This window comes from Varanus komodoensis, unplaced genomic scaffold (genome assembly GCF_004798865.1).
Source record: "Varanus komodoensis strain SLA01 unplaced genomic scaffold, ASM479886v1 scaffold80, whole genome shotgun sequence".
NCBI classification, from domain to species: domain Eukaryota; kingdom Metazoa; phylum Chordata; class Lepidosauria; order Squamata; family Varanidae; genus Varanus; species Varanus komodoensis.
In genome coordinates, this window is record NW_025336482.1 from 1,379,602 (window position 1) to 1,397,760 (window position 18,159).

The following is an 18,159-nucleotide window of genomic DNA, read 5'->3' on the forward strand; positions in this document are numbered from 1 at the left end:
TGTGGGAGAATGAATGCAGCCAAACGAGCGCAAGGCCCTTGGGCACGGCCCTACAACCATCGCGCCACTGGACCCACGCAGCCTGCAGACTGGCCTCGGTGGTCTCACCCTCCTTGGGTTCGGGGCCTCACTGGATACTGACCCAGCTATGGGAGTTCTGAAGAGGGCTCTGGGAGGGCTCGTGCACCAGCCTCCGACACGTCCAAGTGCCACACATTACGGGGCACGGTGGGTGATCATGGCCCGGTTCAGACGCAACCCTCACAGTCGGACGGAAGGCGGCTGAGGATGAGCCTTCTTCCTGTGCAGCCTCCCCGCCTGCCCCCGTTGCTCACTCGCACTGCAAGGCCAAGGCTTCCAACCCGGGTGCAAGGGGAAACTGGGCTTTCGCAGGCATGTGGAGCAGAGGTGCCATACTCCGGCTTGGTATGTGGTAAAACAGGACTGACCAGACCAAGATCATCACACCCAGACCTTGGTTGCTCTCTTTCAGACTTTGGTTGCTCTCTCCACCATTATCAATCGTCCCAAGCAAGGAAGCCTTTGGACTGCAGATGTGGAAGGAAAAGCGTGTTTTCCGTTCAGGGTGGAATGGGCTGGCACAACAAGATAAGCTTCCGACTTTGCTTCAGCCAAGGATTCCCTTTCCGCTGCCGCCACCCACCCCAAAGCTACCAGCTCTGATTCGCCAGCCAAACTGCCAGTTGCCCCAAGACTCAGTTTTGTCTTAAGGTAAAATAAAACTACAACTACACACTTTTTTGCCCATGATGTCGTGAAAATGCATGTTGACAGCCTGGTCCACTGATTGTTCGTCCTCGAAAGTAATAAATCCAAAACCTAGCCAACGACGAAGAGTGAATCAAGGTAGCAGGGTGTTGTGACACAAAACAGGATGATGAACAGTATTAGGGGCAGACCAAGGGTTCGAGCGGGGGCTTCGGGTCACTCGTGGGGTTCAGTGCAAACTTCCCCACAGCAAGTATCCTGGGACAAGGAGCGCAAAGAGCTGTAGCTTATTATTCCTGGTGTTGATTTGACGGGTGGGCAACTTATCACAGGCCAGCTTTCCCAGGTACATCTGCTTTTTGCGCTGGGACCCGTGCCCAAAAATACACCTACACCAGCCCTGAATTCAGTCCTGCACAAAATGGTTTCACCTCAAAGAACTATCCCCAGGCAAGTCAGAGCAGCACCGCAGATCTGCAGATGCTGCTGGAAAGCACTCGTTTGATCAAGTTAGAGGCACCAGAGCAGTAGCACACAGCGAAAGAGGAAATGGTGCTAGAACAAAGGCCTTTTGGGACAGGGCGCTCGTCTCCCCTGCCCCCGAAACCCGAGCTTTTCCCCTTGGTTTCATTTTGCTTTGCAGCTAGTGCTAACAGCAGCCATTTATGGCTCAAAAGCGTTCAACAGAAAAAAAAGATACAGTCTTTATAACAGCGTCTCTCTAAGCTTATCCAACGGGGTTGGGTAAGCTCATGGAGTCTCCTTGTAGAGAAGATTCATACTTAAAAAGACACAAAGATACAGGCCAAGGTAGATCGCAGCAGGTCAAAATTCTGCCGTCAGCAGTGGGAGCACCGGACAAATTAAAGGTTTGGAAAATGGACTGGGGCAACTTTTAAGAGCATCTCCTGCACGCAAGAGAGCGGCAACATAAACGGAGTCGGGTTGAGTCTGTGATGCAGCAGCCTCTTTGCCAGAAAACCTTAGTCTGAAGCCAGTGGGAAGTGGTATGTCCAGCATCTCTGTATCCAAGTGGCACACGATTTTCAGATGTGCAATATTTAAGCTTGGGGCGGGAGATTATAGGGGAGTTACCTACACAGAAAAACACACTTTCTTCTTTGTTGTTTATCCAAGCTTGAGGAACATGCAAAGTAAGGGGAAGCAAGGCAGCTCTAGAGAGGAAACAAAGAATGCGGCACCAGAAGGCAAAACATCCCAAAACCTAAACAAAGGACTCTTCACAGAAGCAGGAGTGAGACAGCCTGTTTTTGTGGGAGGTGTGAGAAGTAAAGAGCAGGTGTGAGAGTTTCTCCCTATTCCAGGTTGTGAACGGAAGTGAAAAGAACAGGGGAAGTCAGTGGTCCCAAGTAAATGCTGAGTTGGAAGGTGCTGAAATGGACTGCAAGATAAATACGCGTGGAAAAATGGTGAATTCCCCCTCTGTGCACATAAATAGGGCAAGATGGCCGACACCAGGAGGAAGAGATGGCTGGGATCCCAGCCCTGGAGCCGCAGCACTTACCCTGGAAATGGCCCTAGGATGCTGGCTGGGAAAACCACAGCCACTCAGATGCTGGGCTCCAGTTCCCATCATCCCCCGGCAGCCTGCCCAGGCTTGATGCGAGCAGCCGTTCCCCAAGTTCTGGATGCTCACAGGCCATGCTTTTGTCCTACAGAAAGAGCTGGATTCATCAGAGCCGAAAGTGGAGTGGCACAGGGTGGGGAGGGGGCTCCGGTCCAGGCACCCGGGGGTACCAGCAGGCAGGCCTCCCAGCTACAAGTACAGCCCCTGCACTCAGGACACAGGGCATGCTCTCCCTGGCTTGACCTCTAGCTCCTTACCTGCTCCTGGCCTTGTTCTAGAGGGGAAGGGAGCGATTCAACGCTCAGGCACCAAAGTTCTGGGCAGCCTTTCCAACAGCAGCGCACAGAGCCCTTTGACCTTTGTAGGGGTGGGTATTTCCTTTCGTTTTTAATGCTCAATTGCTGTGTGGTTGCTGTATTTTGTTTTATAATTACACTGTGAGCCACTGCTGAGTGACTGTCCCAGAAAGGGAGGGTAGAAATGCTAAAATTTCCAGGGGCTTCAGCCTTTTCCCATGTGCATGTTCACAGCAGCCCTGGGAACGTTTGGCTGGCTGCCGAAAGCCTCCCAAGGTCACACAGGACAGCTCTGAAAGCTGAGCCGCAACCGGAACTTCGGCAGTGGCTGGATGAGCGCGTGGCCACACTCGCCTACTGAGATTAAACACAGCATGCTTGCGATGCTCAGGTGCCTTTTTAGAAGCCCCCCCCCCACCCACCACCTAAAAAGCCTTCCCTGAAGGGTGAACCACACAGCACCACAGGGCATCGCGGAGGGCTGGGTCCCACTGCTGACTAAATTTGCCCCGGGGTGATTTACTCTTCTGCTTCATCACTATTCTAACACTGTTTATGCTCACTGCTTTGAGAGTTCTGCAAAAAGCAGCTATGCAAGTTTGAGACCTATGCAAGAAACAAAGCAAGGCTCTCGGCAGATGGCCGCCTGCTCTCGCTCCTCCATGAGCCCGGAGACGCAGGGAGCGCCTGGACTGGAACAAATTTTGCATTTTGCAGCTATGCAGACCCAGCTGCATTCTGGATACAATAAAAAGGTTACGTGTTCTTGACCTTCTTGTTTCTTGCAGTGCTGAGGGCATGTCTTGCTGCTCTCTTGGCTGTGTGGCTGTCTTTACCCGGGACATGCCTCCCATCAGCCGAGATTTCCAAGTGGTCCAGTCCACCTGCGCCTCTTTTCCCCACCTGAGCACTGAGCCATCTTCAGAGATGAAATTACAGCAAAAGATGCCCAACATACACAATAGCTTTAAGAAGAGCCCCGCCATGGAGGTGAGCTACAAGAGTGCCAGGGGAAAAGGCAGTGCTGCCACAGCGACCCCCGCCGTCCTCCCACGCCCACGCTTGGTGCGACCCGGCTGTGGGGGAAGTGGGGGCTGGGAAGGAATTCCAAGCTCTTGGGGGTCTTGGAATTCAACAGGGTGCGAGCCTGGCAAGACACCTGTGCATGGGCACAAAAGAGAACAACTTCCCAAGCAGGAAAGGAAGGCGCAAGAGCCTGACTTGGGAGCAGTGCGTGCTTTCCCCAGCATTCAGGGAAGGGCTGCAGCTGCTGGGCAAGCTTGGCAGGTTATAAAAGAGAGGGAAACAGCCTGCCCTTTGCCCCTTAGCCAGGATCTGCTTTGCATAATGCAGCTGCAATAAAGCGTACAGTTACAGCATTCAGTGAAGAGTTAGCAGCCCTGGATGCTAATGGGAACTGTGGATCCTGCGGGCCAGGGGCTGGGCACACGCGGTGCGAGGCATGCGGTGCTCCATGCCACGTGCCATAACCGGACCATTTCTCGCCACAGCGTAGCCGAGGGGTCCTGCTCAGCTGGCCCAACACTGCAGGCCGCTGTGTGGGGGCACAACTGCAGCTGCTGCTGGCACGCTTCCCCTCCTCCCCCTCAAGTCGTCCCAGGACCACGTGCGACAGACTACCGAGAACTGTCACGCCTGCTGGCAGCCTGAAAGCTGCACTGCGTGGCAAGGAGGGCCTTAAGACAAGACCCTCGAAGGAGGGAATGAAATCGTTCGGTGGCTTAAGGGTCTGGAGGAAAAAATTATCTGCATGTCCTCCTTTATCAGGGGGTGGATCAGAAGGCCCAACAGGCTGTGTCTTGCTGACTGAGGGCGCAAGAGTGGGGCAGATGGTGCAGAATACGGGGGAGAGTTCTCTTGCCTCCTCTAGGCATAAAAACCTCGCAGGCACACACAAGATGCTGCTGCTCTTTGCTGTGTCCATGGATTTTTCTGTTGAAACAGTGCAAAGCTGTTGCAAAACGAAGGCACCCAACTAAGAGCAACCCTCCCAGACCAGATACTGAAAACTTCATTTGCACTCCAATAAGGGCAAAGCCCGATCCCTCCTCCGTTTGTGGAAATGGCCTGTACCTCTGTGATAATCTACCACCTAGGGAAAAGAAATCTAAAGAGATATTAATCACAAACAGTTCACAGAGAGAGAAAAAGGAGGGAGAAAGAAAGAACTTAACATTTACTGTACTTTTACTATGAAACACTTAAATATGCCACTAAGGATGTATGTCTAAATTAAAATAAAAACTAAGACTTAACAGCTTAATAAATATGAAATGAAGAATTTATATATTTCTTTAAATAATGAAGTCAAGGAAGAGGAGGAATAGAAAGTCCAGATGGCAAACTATTTTCTAGCATGTTTCACATGCTGCAGAGTCTTTGGGGATAACTCACATTTGTGACAGTTTTAAAATGCTGCCCCTAAGAGCCAACTGAAGGGTGATGGGATGCAATGAAGGGCTTTCTTTTGGGACTCATGGTGAGAAGGCAAGTTTTTCCAAACCTATCCAGCAAGGTGATGCAGGCGCTCTCTTGCTCTCTGGGATATAAATGCTGCACTCTTAGCGTTAACTGGGGGCTAGACACTCATCCAAAAATGTTTCAAGCAGCAATTTACAAACATGGATTCTGGTCACACATTTCAGCTGCAGATACTTCATGACCAAAAATATAAAATAAGGAGAGAGGGACACAATGCATAAAGTAGAACATCTGTTTGAATTTGGCAGCTAGTGATAATTCCAAGCCTGAAAAACAGGCTGCTGCATTTTAATGGTACCTTAACTTATAAAAGGAAGGGAGGGAAGAACCTTTCAGCTTGTTAGTTACCTCCTCTGGCTCCTTTTCCTTTCCTTATTTTCAAGAGGCTGCTCAATTCAGAGGTCGTGTTTTTGTTAAGGAAAGCACCTTTTCAGAGGGGTGGAGGGAACAGTGATGGACATGACTTCAAAAAGCAGCAACACATTGGATGACATTGCAAACTGCATGAAAAGTCTACATGGAGTAGTCTGTTCAGTGAAATAGTTTCCTGATGCAATGTACAAAAGAAATAGAAATATATATTTGGGGGCAGGGGATGATGTTGTGAAAGTTTGCCATCTGACATAGGGAGAGGATAAAGAAATTGAAGGACGAACTAGATACTCCTTTACCTCGGGGCCGCTGTTTCTCTGCATCATAGATCATTACCACTTCGGTGACCTGGAAAAGAGAAGGGGACATTCTACTAACAGTGCCATCAGGCAAGGGTCAACAAACAGCAGCAGGCTGCAACCACAAGGCAAATGTACCATGGAACCAAGTGGTTCACAGATATATTTCTGCCAGGGAGCAGGGCTGATGAATCCTTGTAAGTGAAAGCGCTGGTTCATCCGTACTATTTTCTAGCAGATGTACACTCGTGTGGAAGATCACCTTCTGCCCTTGCTTGCACAAGGTGTAAACAGACTGAGGTACCATAATTAAAAAAGCAACAACAGGCAGCTGAGGATGAAAATGCCAAAACTCAGTGCTGAAGAAGCGGAAAAACATCGTAGGGAAGGGGAGGAAAGCAGGTGGCTCTGGGGAGCGAGGGACTGGCAGTGCAGCCCGAGGAACAAACAAGGAACCCTGGGCATGTTTTCTTTAGGAACCATTCAAATCAGTATCACTCCCTGAGGTGCCAGCCGCCCCACGACTACCCCCTACTCACTTCTGATTTACCTGCAAATTCCAGGAGAAATCCAGAAGCTATGATGAGCTGAAAGAGAGTTAAGAGCCCTCCCAATGAGATAAAGATGCCTGAGCAAACACTTTTCCACCCTGAGATGAGGTGGTATGAGGAATGGCAAGTTTATCAAAAGTGGATAAGGAGGCAGAGTCCCCTGCAGAGAGGAAACTAACAAGTTCCCCAAGCTGTGTGCAATGGGCACTGAAGAGGAGCCTCGGGACTCCTGGTCCACAAAGACAGCAGCTTGCTGATTCAGCGCTCACATCCCCAGATTGACCACCTCTGAATCGATTTTGCTGGTCCCCGAATGTGTCACTAAGCCCCGGGAATCAGAGCCTGGGGGCGATTTTGAGGACAACTCTTATTCTGAGTATTTCACCTGGCCCCCTTGCCACTGCAGGGCAAAAGCTCAAGGACAGAATGCAGGAATTCTCACCGCCCGTACCCAAATCTTCCTTCCAAGGCACAGTGCAAAGGGCGGGGGGGGGGGGGAGGAAGGAAGCAGGCTCTTTTCTCCCAGGCGGCACCGCCAAGCTCATGCAAATAGTCTTGAGAAATGCGATGGACCAGGCAGAAGGCCATGGGGGGTAGAGGGGGAGAGGAGGCCTCGAGGCTTCCTCCCCAGTATGCAATTAACTAAACAAAGGGAAAACTTCACTTGCCTTGGTGGTGGTGCAGAAGGGGGGAGTGCATATAAGAAGGGAGGGGGAGGGGGAGGGCCCCTGCAGCAGGACTGCGGGGCAACTGTCCAAAGGGCCAAGGGGAGCTCACAGTATTCCGCCCTGCTCTAGAGAAGAGCCCCTCGGTCTCAGCCAGTGAACAGTGCAGCCCTCCCTGTCAATTTATTGATGGCCCCCGAGGCCAGGAGGGGCAAGGCGCTGCAGCAAAGGCGTGCTCGGCTCTGCCTCCTGCCCTGCAGAGCTTCTGTGACGAAGAACGCCTCACTCCTCTCCTGGCCTGCCCCTGCTGTGGGAGGACCGTGGATGCCACAGCTTCTCCATCCCGCCTCCCAGAGGCAACCCCTCGCCTAAGAAACCCGAGGCCGTGCTGCTTGAGCAAGGCACGGCCAGCGGAATGGGGAAGAGCTGCAGTGCCGGCACCACTCAAAGCCTCCAGGTGGCATTTGACCCCAAACGCCACCAATTTCACCCCAGGGAGTCTTCTGCAGACCAGAGGGGGTCTGTGTAATGAAATGGGACATTCGCAGCCATTAGTGGTGAACTGGGATTCTGAGGATCCGGGCTCTAGCTCACGGGGGACTTCAGGCCAGTCACTCAATCTCAGATCAGCCTTCCCTGTAGAACTATTTTTATCAGAATAAAGAGAAGGAGGATTATGTAAGCTGCCCTGGGCTTCCTGGAAAAAAGGCAGGATATGAATATGATATGATTTGATGAAAAGCCAGGACTCCCACGGAAAGAGCAAATCTCAGAATAACTCCATCCATTTACCAAACTGAACAAATACAATTTAACAATAAAAGCAAGAACTGAACCAAGGGAAGCAATTTTGTCTCAGCAGGCTGAAAGAAATGGTTTGCCCATCGGCACCTTTATCTGCTAGTTTGTGGAGAGGTTTGCACTTGCCTTATGCGCAGCCAAGAGAGACTCCCCTCTCCTCAGCTGCCAGGAAGTTCCCAGAAAGGGGTAGGCAAGCAGTCTGCTGAAAAGTAGCGAGGCTGCTGGTGGCTGAAGCTATGCATGGTTCCAGACAGATGATGGGTGAGAGCTGCAAATAGCCCACCCGCCCATGCACACTCTCTCGATCGTCACGTTTCAACCTGCCGCTTGGTCAAGGATTACCTTCGAATCTCTCAAGCAGTTTCAGTTTTAAAAAGCAAGCTGCTAGTCTGTATGGCAAAACAGACGCACAGTCAAGTAAGCAGAACGTATGCATGCTGCCATGCTTTATGGGGTTCCACACTAACATGTGGGGAGCACGGGGGTCTGATGCAGAAGCACAGAGAGCACGTACTGCAAGAAGCGATTCTGCGCCTGCTCTCAGGATGGTGCAGGTCATTGCGTTAAAACCTGTTCCCCTAAATTCTGTCCTTTTGTGTCGCTTGGGGAAACCATGGGCCTCGGTTAGCAGCTCTTACTAGGGGATTCACTGAAAGTTTGGAACTGGGAAGCTACAGAAGCCTAAAGCTGAGGAAAGCGCTGCAGGAAACCTGTGCCACGTGCTGTGTGTACGCATGAACAACACTCCTGCCTTTGCATTCAGCCACACAAGCGAACAGGCTTAGCTGGATTTGGAAAATCCACTCTCGGGGCTTGCAGCCATGATATACACTTTAAAAAAAAAAAACCCTAGAGGGGACCTGGTGCCTGGTGCAGAGGCCATCCAGGGGATAAGAGCTGCCCTGCTTTTATCTCTGTACACCAGCCTTCCCAAGCCAGGGTCCCTCCAGGTGTTTCTAACTCAGCTCCTATCAGCCCCAGCAAGTATGGCCTATGATCAGTGGCAATGGGGGCTGCAGCACGGAGGGGCCAGGCTGAGGCAGGCTGCTGCACACACCAGCCCCAAGGATCTTACGCACACAAACAGGGTGGAGACCCTCTTACGCCACACAGGCCAGCGGCGCTTCTGGGATCGTTGCAGCCCAGTTGTTGGCACAGCCGCGGGAGAAAGGGGATAAGAGCCAGGAGCAAAAGTTACTAGTCCAGTTGAGCCAGAAGCTCTTACTGACCGTGACCAAATCTTAGAAAGGGCATCTCAAACTTTCTGAATGGGGTCGGAGACAAAGAAAAGCGATGAAACCAGCAAGTCCCCAGTGGCTGAGGGGAAAAGGGAGAGGGAGATTTGGCCTCCATGCTTGGGGCTCCCCACCCTTGTGTAAGAGGAGAAATTACGTTGCCTGAACATGACTGATTGCCAGCTCTGGGGAGGAAGGAGAGAAAGAGGGCCACGGGAAGAGTGAAGCCCTGTTGAGAAATAATCCGGGCCAATCCCAAGAGAGAGCTGAATGTTCAATGAAAGCAAATTGTACCTTCACAAAATTTTTAAGTGGAAGAGCTGCTTCTGTGGGCTAGCGATCTTTCTCTCTGTCTCTTAGCCAGCTCCCTTTTCCTGGAGGAACCTACACAATGTCATCTACCGCCCAAGGCAAGGACAGACTTCCAAACACCCAGTCCCACATGTTGTTCCTGCTATCTTATCACCTTGCAGTGAATATTGATGGCAATAGGCTGCTTTTTTCCCTTTTTTAAGCCAAACTTGGGGGAAAGGAGGATTACATAAAATATACTTTTTAGAACTATCCAGGCACTGGAAGCACTAGCTTGCTACTTGAGGCTCCGTGCTGAAAACAAAAAGAAGGAACAGCTGCTAGGCATGCAGGAATAAGAAAATTTTAAAATTTATGTCAATAAGAATTAAAGGGACTTTTTATAAACTGGTTTGGAAATGTTACTTAATATTCCAGTTAAACTGAATTACATGAATAACACATATTACAACATGTGTTGGAGATGCAACCAAGAAGTGGGTACATATTTCGATATGTGGTGAAAGTGTAAATATATAAATGAGTTTTGAGAAAGAATCTTTAAAGAATTTGGTAAAATATTGAATTTAAATATTGAAGTTGACCCTGGATTAGCATGGTTGCTATTATTTAGAGAACAGATGGGAATAAATACAAAAGAATTGATTATGAATTTATTAACAGCAGTAAGATTAAGAGGTAGTGTTGATGTCAATGTGTTGTTTGATCAGTGATGTTTAGTCAAACTTGTTATTGTGTTAATTCTATTTTCTTAGTAGTAAAAAAATAAAAATAAAATTGAATAAAGTTAATGAAATGCCCTCCCCCCCACAAAAGGAGGAGAGGCATGGAGGCAGAAGGCCACTGGGCCTCCCAACACAGAATCACAGGCTGGTCTCCCCTGGCATATTTCAGCCATGTGACTTGTGAACCCAGCCTTTGGCAAAGCACTTATTCTACACCAAAGCACAAATAGGTCAAGCCACATCCAGGCCAGAAATGTGCTAAAGTTTTCTCTGTTCAGCAAAATCGAGACAGGTTCTTTCAGAAGAGGTAAAACCAGGGACTCAGAATGCGCATGTCAGAGTCCAGGGGTTTTGGTAGTTTCAGAAATGCTCTGTGTGCACAGGTGTGTGTCTCTGGCAGTATACAAATAAAAGAGACCCAAGTAAGTGCACTCTTTTCTCAATCAGGAGATAAGGAAGGAAACCTCTTTCCAGAAAATGATGCAGGTCATAACAGTAACTCACCACTCCAAACTTTTTGAAGTATTCCCTGAGCTCCGTCTCGCCACAGTTGTGAGGAATCCCACCGACAAAAATTTTATTGGATTTGTTATCACTCTTGGATCCTTTCTGCCAAGACAAATGGAACAGGCAGTTGTACTGAGGCTGGGATTTGCTGTTCAAAGCAACATTATCTTCGGCTGCTGCATTCTGCAAGGCAGCTCAAGGGCAATCAGCGCTGGTCATGCACCACACACAGGGCAAAGGTGACAGGGAAAGGACTGATTGCAAAGGCTGATGATGAGGGAAGGCAGCGTCACAAGGAAGACCCAGGAAAAGTATGACGGGAAGTTGAAGACGGGGCTTGAAAGAGAGGGGGGAAAGAGGGAGGGAAGGTATTTGATACAGAACAACAGCAAGTACAACAAGGGGGTGGGAGAAGGGATGGTGCTTGCAGCGGAGGCCTGCTCGGAACAGCAAAAGGAGTACCAAGGCAGTCTGGGCAGAGATGGAAGACAAGCAGCAAACTGCACTCCAAAAAGGATGATTCACATATAAAGTTCTGAAAAGCCTCAAACTTAATAGTTTTGAGCCAGACTTTCCAACCTGGGACCCTCCAGAGGAGCTGACTCCAACCCCTGCACTAGCTAGCACCTGGTGGGCTCCATGCTACGCTTAAGCACTCCAAAGCCTGAGCCAGGCCCACCTCAACTTAAAACAGGAGCCGCTTCTCTCACAAAAACCTCTCCGCCCCCTTAGGACACAGTTTATTTCACAAAACAAAAGAACGGGTTGCCTCTCCTGGGGTGATTCAGGAAGACAGCTCCAGATTTGGAAGTGTGTCCCAAGGGAAGCCCACCAGGTCTCTCAACTATAAAAGTGAAAAGGAGGACCGGCAGTCACTTTTACCCCACAAGGCCTTTCACAACCAGTGTCGCTCCCAGCCTGGGCTAGTTAGCTGATTTTTTCTTTTACTCTTACTCTGGCTGTCACATTTGTGGTTACACCATTTTACAGCTTTTCCAACCATAATTTTAATGCCTATTTCTCTACTTTGCATTAGGCCAATCCCTGCAGGAAGCTTGTAAACGGTGTCAGCACCAATCATACATTTTCATTGGCAGGACGTATCACATGCCTTCCAAGTGAAAGAGCTGGCCCAGAGCTCCTCTGGATCTTTGAAAGACGGTATGCTGGTATGAGGATGTCAAGCTTGAAGGCAACCCCTCCCTTAGAGCCGGAACGTGGCAACTGGCTGAAAACCTGACAACTTACATAGGAAGTGCAGCCATTTTCTAACATCTGGCAAACCAGGATTACTCCCGAGAGTGCCATCCGTTTTCTGCCAGGGTACTTGAAATTCACCATCTGCTTCCTGTGGGGTAACAGAGCTCCTTGCGATTTGGACAGGAAAAGCAGCAGCCCCAAGTGAGGCCGGGATGCAAAGTGATGGGAAGTGGCTCCCTTACCCATCCCTCCTTTGGTCGTGTTCTCTCCGGCTGCATCCCTCGAGGGGTACAGGGCTTTGGGTCAATCTGTCAAACAAGAGTGAGTGTGAAACCAGAGACATGGCAAACCGCAGTGCAAAAAGTTTGTAAGCCGCCCCAAGGCTTCGGCGAATGGGGCGGCATAGACATTTTCTAAATAAATTAAATAAATAAAATAAATAAAAAGGTTGGCTTTGCTCTGTGCCAGCATTCGGTGAGCAAGCTGATGAGTGCTGGTCACGCCCACTGCTGCTCTTCCGGGCTCACTCAGGGGTTGTATTAAGACACCCTGACAAACCAGCTGGAACAACAGTCGTCGGATCAAGACACCCAGCCAAGCGCCGCTGTGCTCCTGCAGGCAACTTTCCTCCCAGAGAAAGCTGGAGCACACGCTGAGAGCAGAGGGAGCCCAAATTAAAGCAAGCCCTCGCCTGCCAGTCCAAAGGCCTAGCTAGTTATTGAAGTACGCAAGAGACCACTCGCTTAGGGCGAGGAGGAGGTTCTGGAGGCCCCCAACAGGGGCGCTCTGGTAAATTGGGAGAACTGGCGCTCAGCTTTGAGAGGCAGCAGCGCCTCCAATGGGGGCTCTCAGGGGGCAGCCAGGACGGGTGTCTGCAGTCTGCTAGCACTGGGGAGGAGGGTGCAGCTACAAGGGTGCAACATTTCAGTCACGGTTCCATCTTATAAGCCAGCAGTCATTTGTCCATAACCAAGTGTGCTTCTTAGACAAAAGGTCTACAGAGCTACGGTGCTTATCCCAAGGTTTGCTAAGCATTCTTGAGCAGCGGTGGCAATTAATTTACTTTTTACTGGTGGCATCAGCAGTTTTTCTGTACCAATTCTCATTTCTGCAAATCCTGAAGTGGTTCACAAAGAAACAGAAGAGCTGCAATGCTAATATATAGTGCCACACTAGAAAGAGACTGAGAGGCAGGTGGGGGAATGCCAAACAGAAAAGTCAGATTTCACAAAACTAGGAAGAGGACCAGGAGGTCTCATGGTCACCATATGGGGGCTTCTCACTTTCTCCAGGCAGCTCCCCTTTTGATCTTGAAAGGAGAACTTCAAGGAAGGGGAGCCCAGCCCAAACTTCCCTAAAAGCCCAGTCCTTTTAAGACCCTGCCTCAAGGACAGTCACTTCTGGAAGAAACAGTCACTGAACGGAAGTATTTCCTTCATCAGCTATGCACCATTTCTTGAACTTGGTTACTGAAAGAATGCCACCACATTCTCTCCCTTTACCCCCCCCCCCTGCCCCAGACTGGGAAAAATTTACAAAAACTTACATTTCGGCCATCCAGTGTATGGGGTCTGCTGGCAAGGACTGTCCCCACACAGTTGGGATCTTTGAACTTAACAAATCCAAATCCTCGTGACTGATTTGTCGTCTTATCTTTCATTATCACACAGTCGACAACTTCCCCATATTGTGAAAAGTAGCTACGGAGCGTTTCTGTTGAACAAAACATACACTTCGTTGAGAACAATTTGTCAGAAAACAGGCAAAGGTGGGCGTCAGAGGTGGGCTTGCTGCATCACGCGCTCCCCAAGATGGCCAGCACTTTTTACTGCGACCAAAGCAAAGGTATAAAGTACTGTTTACCTTGAAATGGATTTCCAGCCATTCAATGCTTACCAAAGCAGTGCAACTCTTTTCTGGACAAACTCGTAAGGTGAAGAAATGGATAGCTTTGTGATGAACGCAAGTGGGCCAATGAACAAAAAAGGCATTTTATATTTAGAGGGGCTCTTGATAAAATCTCTTGAGAAGTCCTGCTCTAATTCATCAACCACCAGCCTACCACTCATCCCGTCACTTTCCATACTTGCCACCAATCCTGCAGAACTATTAGAAGTCTGGGAATGACATTTCGGCTACCCAAACCCCTGGGACGCCACACCTGATTGGAACAGAGGCCTCTCCAAGTCAGTTGGAATGCAGAGCCAGGACTGAGGTAGCAGCAGGCTGAAATCTTATAGTATGATTTGGATCCTAAGCATGTCTTTTTTTAAGTAACAAGTTCTTCAACAATTCAGGAGATGCTTACCTTGTGTAGTGCTCCAGTCTAGGCCACCCACAAATAGTTTTCTGCAAATCAATGAACATACCAGTTAGTATCTGTTCTGTTGAAACAAAAACCTCTTTAAATTTGAGAGACACAACCTATTTAAAACTAACTAAGACTATCCGAATACGCCTTTCAAGAGACAACTAAGTCAGCCGCAGGCTTTGTAGGTCCAGAGGCTGTTACCAACTGAGAACTCCTTCTTCACGTTGACTTACACTATGAATCCATTTCTAAGCCTGTAGAAGCAGTAACATATTTAGGAGAATAAATTTTTATTTTATTACTCATACAGTATGGGATCTCAAAAAGGTATTTCGCTAGAACCTGATCATCTCAATATACCACTGCTTGAAAAGGCATTTAAGATTTCTTAATTGGAGAGTTCTTAATAGTTCTTATTTTCCCACCCTCCATGTCATGTAGGTATTTTTTGGGGTAGTAGGGGGTGGGCTGTCTTTTTTTTTTTTTTTTTTAAGGACAACGGAAGTAGAACTTTGCCAATGTCACTAAGAAAAATGGTGTGTCTATTATGATCTGTCTATTCATTAGGCCACATAGGCTCTGGAAAGCCATTCTGGCAAGCAGATCATTTCCTCAAAATTGCTTCAGAAACACTCTGAGCCTTGGGAACTGAACTGCTTCCAGGAAAGTCGTCCAGCAAGCTATCCACTATTTGCCAGCAGGCGACTGCTTATATGCCTTATTTTTCAAACTGCCAAGGAAAATTTCACAACTGCTGCAGTGTTCAAACATCTTGACAAAAGGTGTGTCTGATCCATTCCCAGCTGAGGCCTTGATCCACAGAGGGCTTTATGTGTATTCTTCCAAGAACACCTCCTTAATTCTCTAGATAGATTCCATGGGAGCTAGAATCTCAAGTGCATGGTAACCTGACAGCGTAATTTCAGCACCACCGCTACTATGCGATCACAGGAACGCAACAACCACAAATTGTTGGAGCTGCTATACCAACGGAACGGAGGCAGGATGTTGCCCACAGGCAGGATACTGCAGGGCAGGAACAAATGAGGAAGCTGAGGCCTTCTAGAGGTTTGAGGACACCATCAACCCCGGTCTGCATAGTTAGTGGTCAGCAATTATGGGAGCTGCAGTCCAAAACACCTGCACAATGGCAGGTTGGCCCTCCCTGACCCAAGGGGTAGTTAACTTCTTGTGCCCCACCCCTCTGGCACAGAGATCTATGCTCCATGTTTTCTGCATTTGTGTGCAGAGCATCTCCATTGCACAATATGCACCCTGGCAGAGAAATCACAAAGGGTGCCAGGGAAGTCACTCTCCAGCTTATTCCTCCACATGTCAACATAACACGTAATTCCTCCCCAGTGTGCCCTTAATCTCTCTATTGCGGCTCTCTTGCATGTAGAAACTTCTTCTTCCCAGTCAGCTACTAGTTTGCAAAATGTTTTACTACTACTCTCCTCATATGCGTTCTGGCCTGAGACTTCCACCCTGGGAGGAGTTATCTGCCATAATCACTGAGAAAGATGCTTGTCCTATTTTGTTAGATTGGTCTCAACTTGCTTTGCCTGAGGATGTGCCATCATGTTTGGCGGATCGAGGCCAAACACCTGCTTCTTAGATTCATGTCCACACTGGCCACATGAACAGCAGAATGTTTTAAATACCCCCTCCCCAGGGTGTGTGTAGCTATGTTTGTGTGTCTTCAAAGGACACAACAACAAGAATGTGACTTTAAAAGCCATCACTTGGATCCACCAAACTGGCTATTTATTAGACATTCTCTAATTTGCCCCCTCCTTTTTGAGTCAGTTGTCAGAGCGAAGGGTGACTACTTGGCTCCAGGCATTCCTGTCCTTTCCCAGCAGAGTTCAGACTCTTTGGTTGAATCAAGTGGACCCGATCCTCTTGGTGGATGACTACTGCTGGAAGCCAGGCATGGTATGTGCCTCCTGCTGATCTGGAAGGCCCGTGCAGCAGCTTCTAGTAGGGGAAGGGGCCTGGAAGGCACTGGGCCACGCAGGTCAGCTACTTGCCCTAAAGGATTCCTCCAGGCTCTGCCTTAGCCTCTTGCTACGTGGCATCGGCATGAAAGCACTGAGAGGGGTCACCTGGGGCTCCAGAGTGCTACCGACTCTGCTTCCCAGTCAACACAAAACTCTTGCCTCAAGGAAAGGTTAAGCTTTCTGGCACTCCACAGATGCCTTTAAAATTATTTTAAGGGTGCTTATTTTTCAAATGGCGTAGAGGTGCATGCATTTTGCAGGGAGAGCACAAAATTGCCCACCACACATTCTAAACCTGCTGATTACTAGTTTATTTTTTCAGGTGGGCAACAAAGATGTTATTTTTCCTGGACTTTTCATGGGTGTTAACTTTACTGGTTGCTTCTTTTTAAAATTGTTTTTATAGTAGTTTTTATCTATTGCAATAATCTTATTGGCTCAGAATTATCTCTTATTCTTGTGAACAGCCTTGTGTGTCCCTTTACGGGGGCAGAGAGGCAGTATATGTTTCTGTAACTAAATAAAACTCTGAGCAGCACCAAGGGCAAGAGCAAGCTCTACCACACTGCAAAGATCCACTGCCACCTTCCAAGGCAGACAATATTCAGGCCTACTGAAGTATGAAAAAATCCTTCCACTTCAGTGAGAGCAAACTAAGTGCCTGCTTTTAACAATGCAGCTGCTGCACACTTTGCGTCCGCACCATATGGCAGGCAGGAGCCTGTCGGGAAATCGTAAGCTGCAGAAGCAGAGGATTCCTCCTAAGCACATTCCAAACAAAACACAGCAGCAAAGAGACCCAGGCACCATTAGCTCCAATCACCCCCGCCTCCTGCACTAAACCTCATTGAAAGAACATTTGGAATTGCCCCCTCCCTAATTAACAGTTTGCCCTGCAAGGGCATCTGCAGCTATTTGTTTATGTTGTTCCAGTTGTAATGAGAAGAACCAGACCTCCACTAGATGATTCTGAGAGAGAGAGAGAGAGAGAGAGAGAGAGAGAGAGAGAGAGAGAGAGAGAGAGAGAGGTAGGTAGGTAGGTAGGTAGGTAGGTATGGGAGGGAGTAATTTAGCATTTTTACAGATTCCTCCTGCAGCCCTCTTGGCCCCTGAAAATCTGCTGTGGATGGTTAGGGGAACTCTAAAACAGCATGGGTCAGTGTGAAGGACTGTAGGGGGAATGATGAATCAGCACTCTCTCTGTAGTACAGGGGATGTGCGGGATCCTGGTTCACGTTGCCAATGGAAGGATTTCTTTAATTCACCGAGTGTTTGTTAAAACAACCCCCTGGAGTATTCTATTTTTGTTGCTTCTTCCTCTTCAGCCCAAGCTAAGCTGTAGGGATGAAAACTAAAGAGGAGGAGTAACACTTTGCTTATTAACAGAAACAGCAATCAAAACCAAAACACTTATTTTTTTCATAAAAATTTCATATCAGACTTTTAAAAGAAACCTGAAGCCAAGGCAATGAGATTACTGTTTACCAGAGGCGAGACTGAGGGATCCATTTCATCACCACTATTTTTTTAAAAGCCCCAGTACAAGGGACGGGCCAGCAGCTCAGAGGTGGGGCCCACAGTCTGCACAGAGAACTCTTCAGGGAATAATCCCCAGGCCATGGCACTGAGAGAGACCCGCCAGAAAGTTTGGAAAGCTCTTGACAGCCAGCAGACACTGCGCTAGGTGGGCCCACAATCTCAAGGCAGCTTTCATATGTTGCACAAGTTCATCCCAAAGGTTCACCGGCCAGAGGGATATATGGAATAGTGATTTGAGGGGGGTGGATACCAATGCCAGTTGGCAGCCAGAAGCCCCTGATGATCATGCAAAGCATCCAGAGATCTGCTACCAGACACAATCCGCCTTTCCAGGCTGTCAGTGAAAATTACTATATTGACTGCAGACTTGCATAAGACTAAAGTCCCACCAGAACTAAAAGGAACTTAGGAAACTATAGGGCTGCAGCTTCCATGGAGGATTTGGCTTATTCCAGAGGGTTACGGCTGGTGAAACCTATTTTTCATTCCAACCTCCAGGGGGTAACTATGTTAGTCTATTGCAG

At 48.7% G+C, this 18,159-nt stretch overlaps 1 protein-coding gene across 4 annotated transcripts in view; it reads right to left on the minus strand.

The window, feature by feature from the left end:
* The window catches only part of DAZAP1 (DAZ associated protein 1), a 38,880-nt gene that overhangs the window by 11,899 nt on the left and 8,822 nt on the right, over nt 1-18,159 (minus strand). For 3 of the 4 annotated variants that reach the window (XM_044455835.1, XM_044455836.1, XM_044455837.1), the window contains exons 2-7: nt 14,091-14,131; nt 13,329-13,495; nt 12,025-12,090; nt 10,580-10,684; nt 5,787-5,835; nt 758-840 (exon numbers count right to left, since the gene is read on the minus strand). In XM_044455835.1, coding sequence (XP_044311770.1) covers nt 758-840; nt 5,787-5,835; nt 10,580-10,684; nt 12,025-12,090; nt 13,329-13,495; nt 14,091-14,131 — 511 coding nt within the window. Of the gene's footprint in view, nt 1-757; nt 841-5,786; nt 5,836-10,579; nt 10,685-12,024; nt 12,091-13,328; nt 13,496-14,090; nt 14,132-18,159 lie in introns of those variants that run through there. The other variant, XM_044455838.1, reaches the window with a different exon arrangement.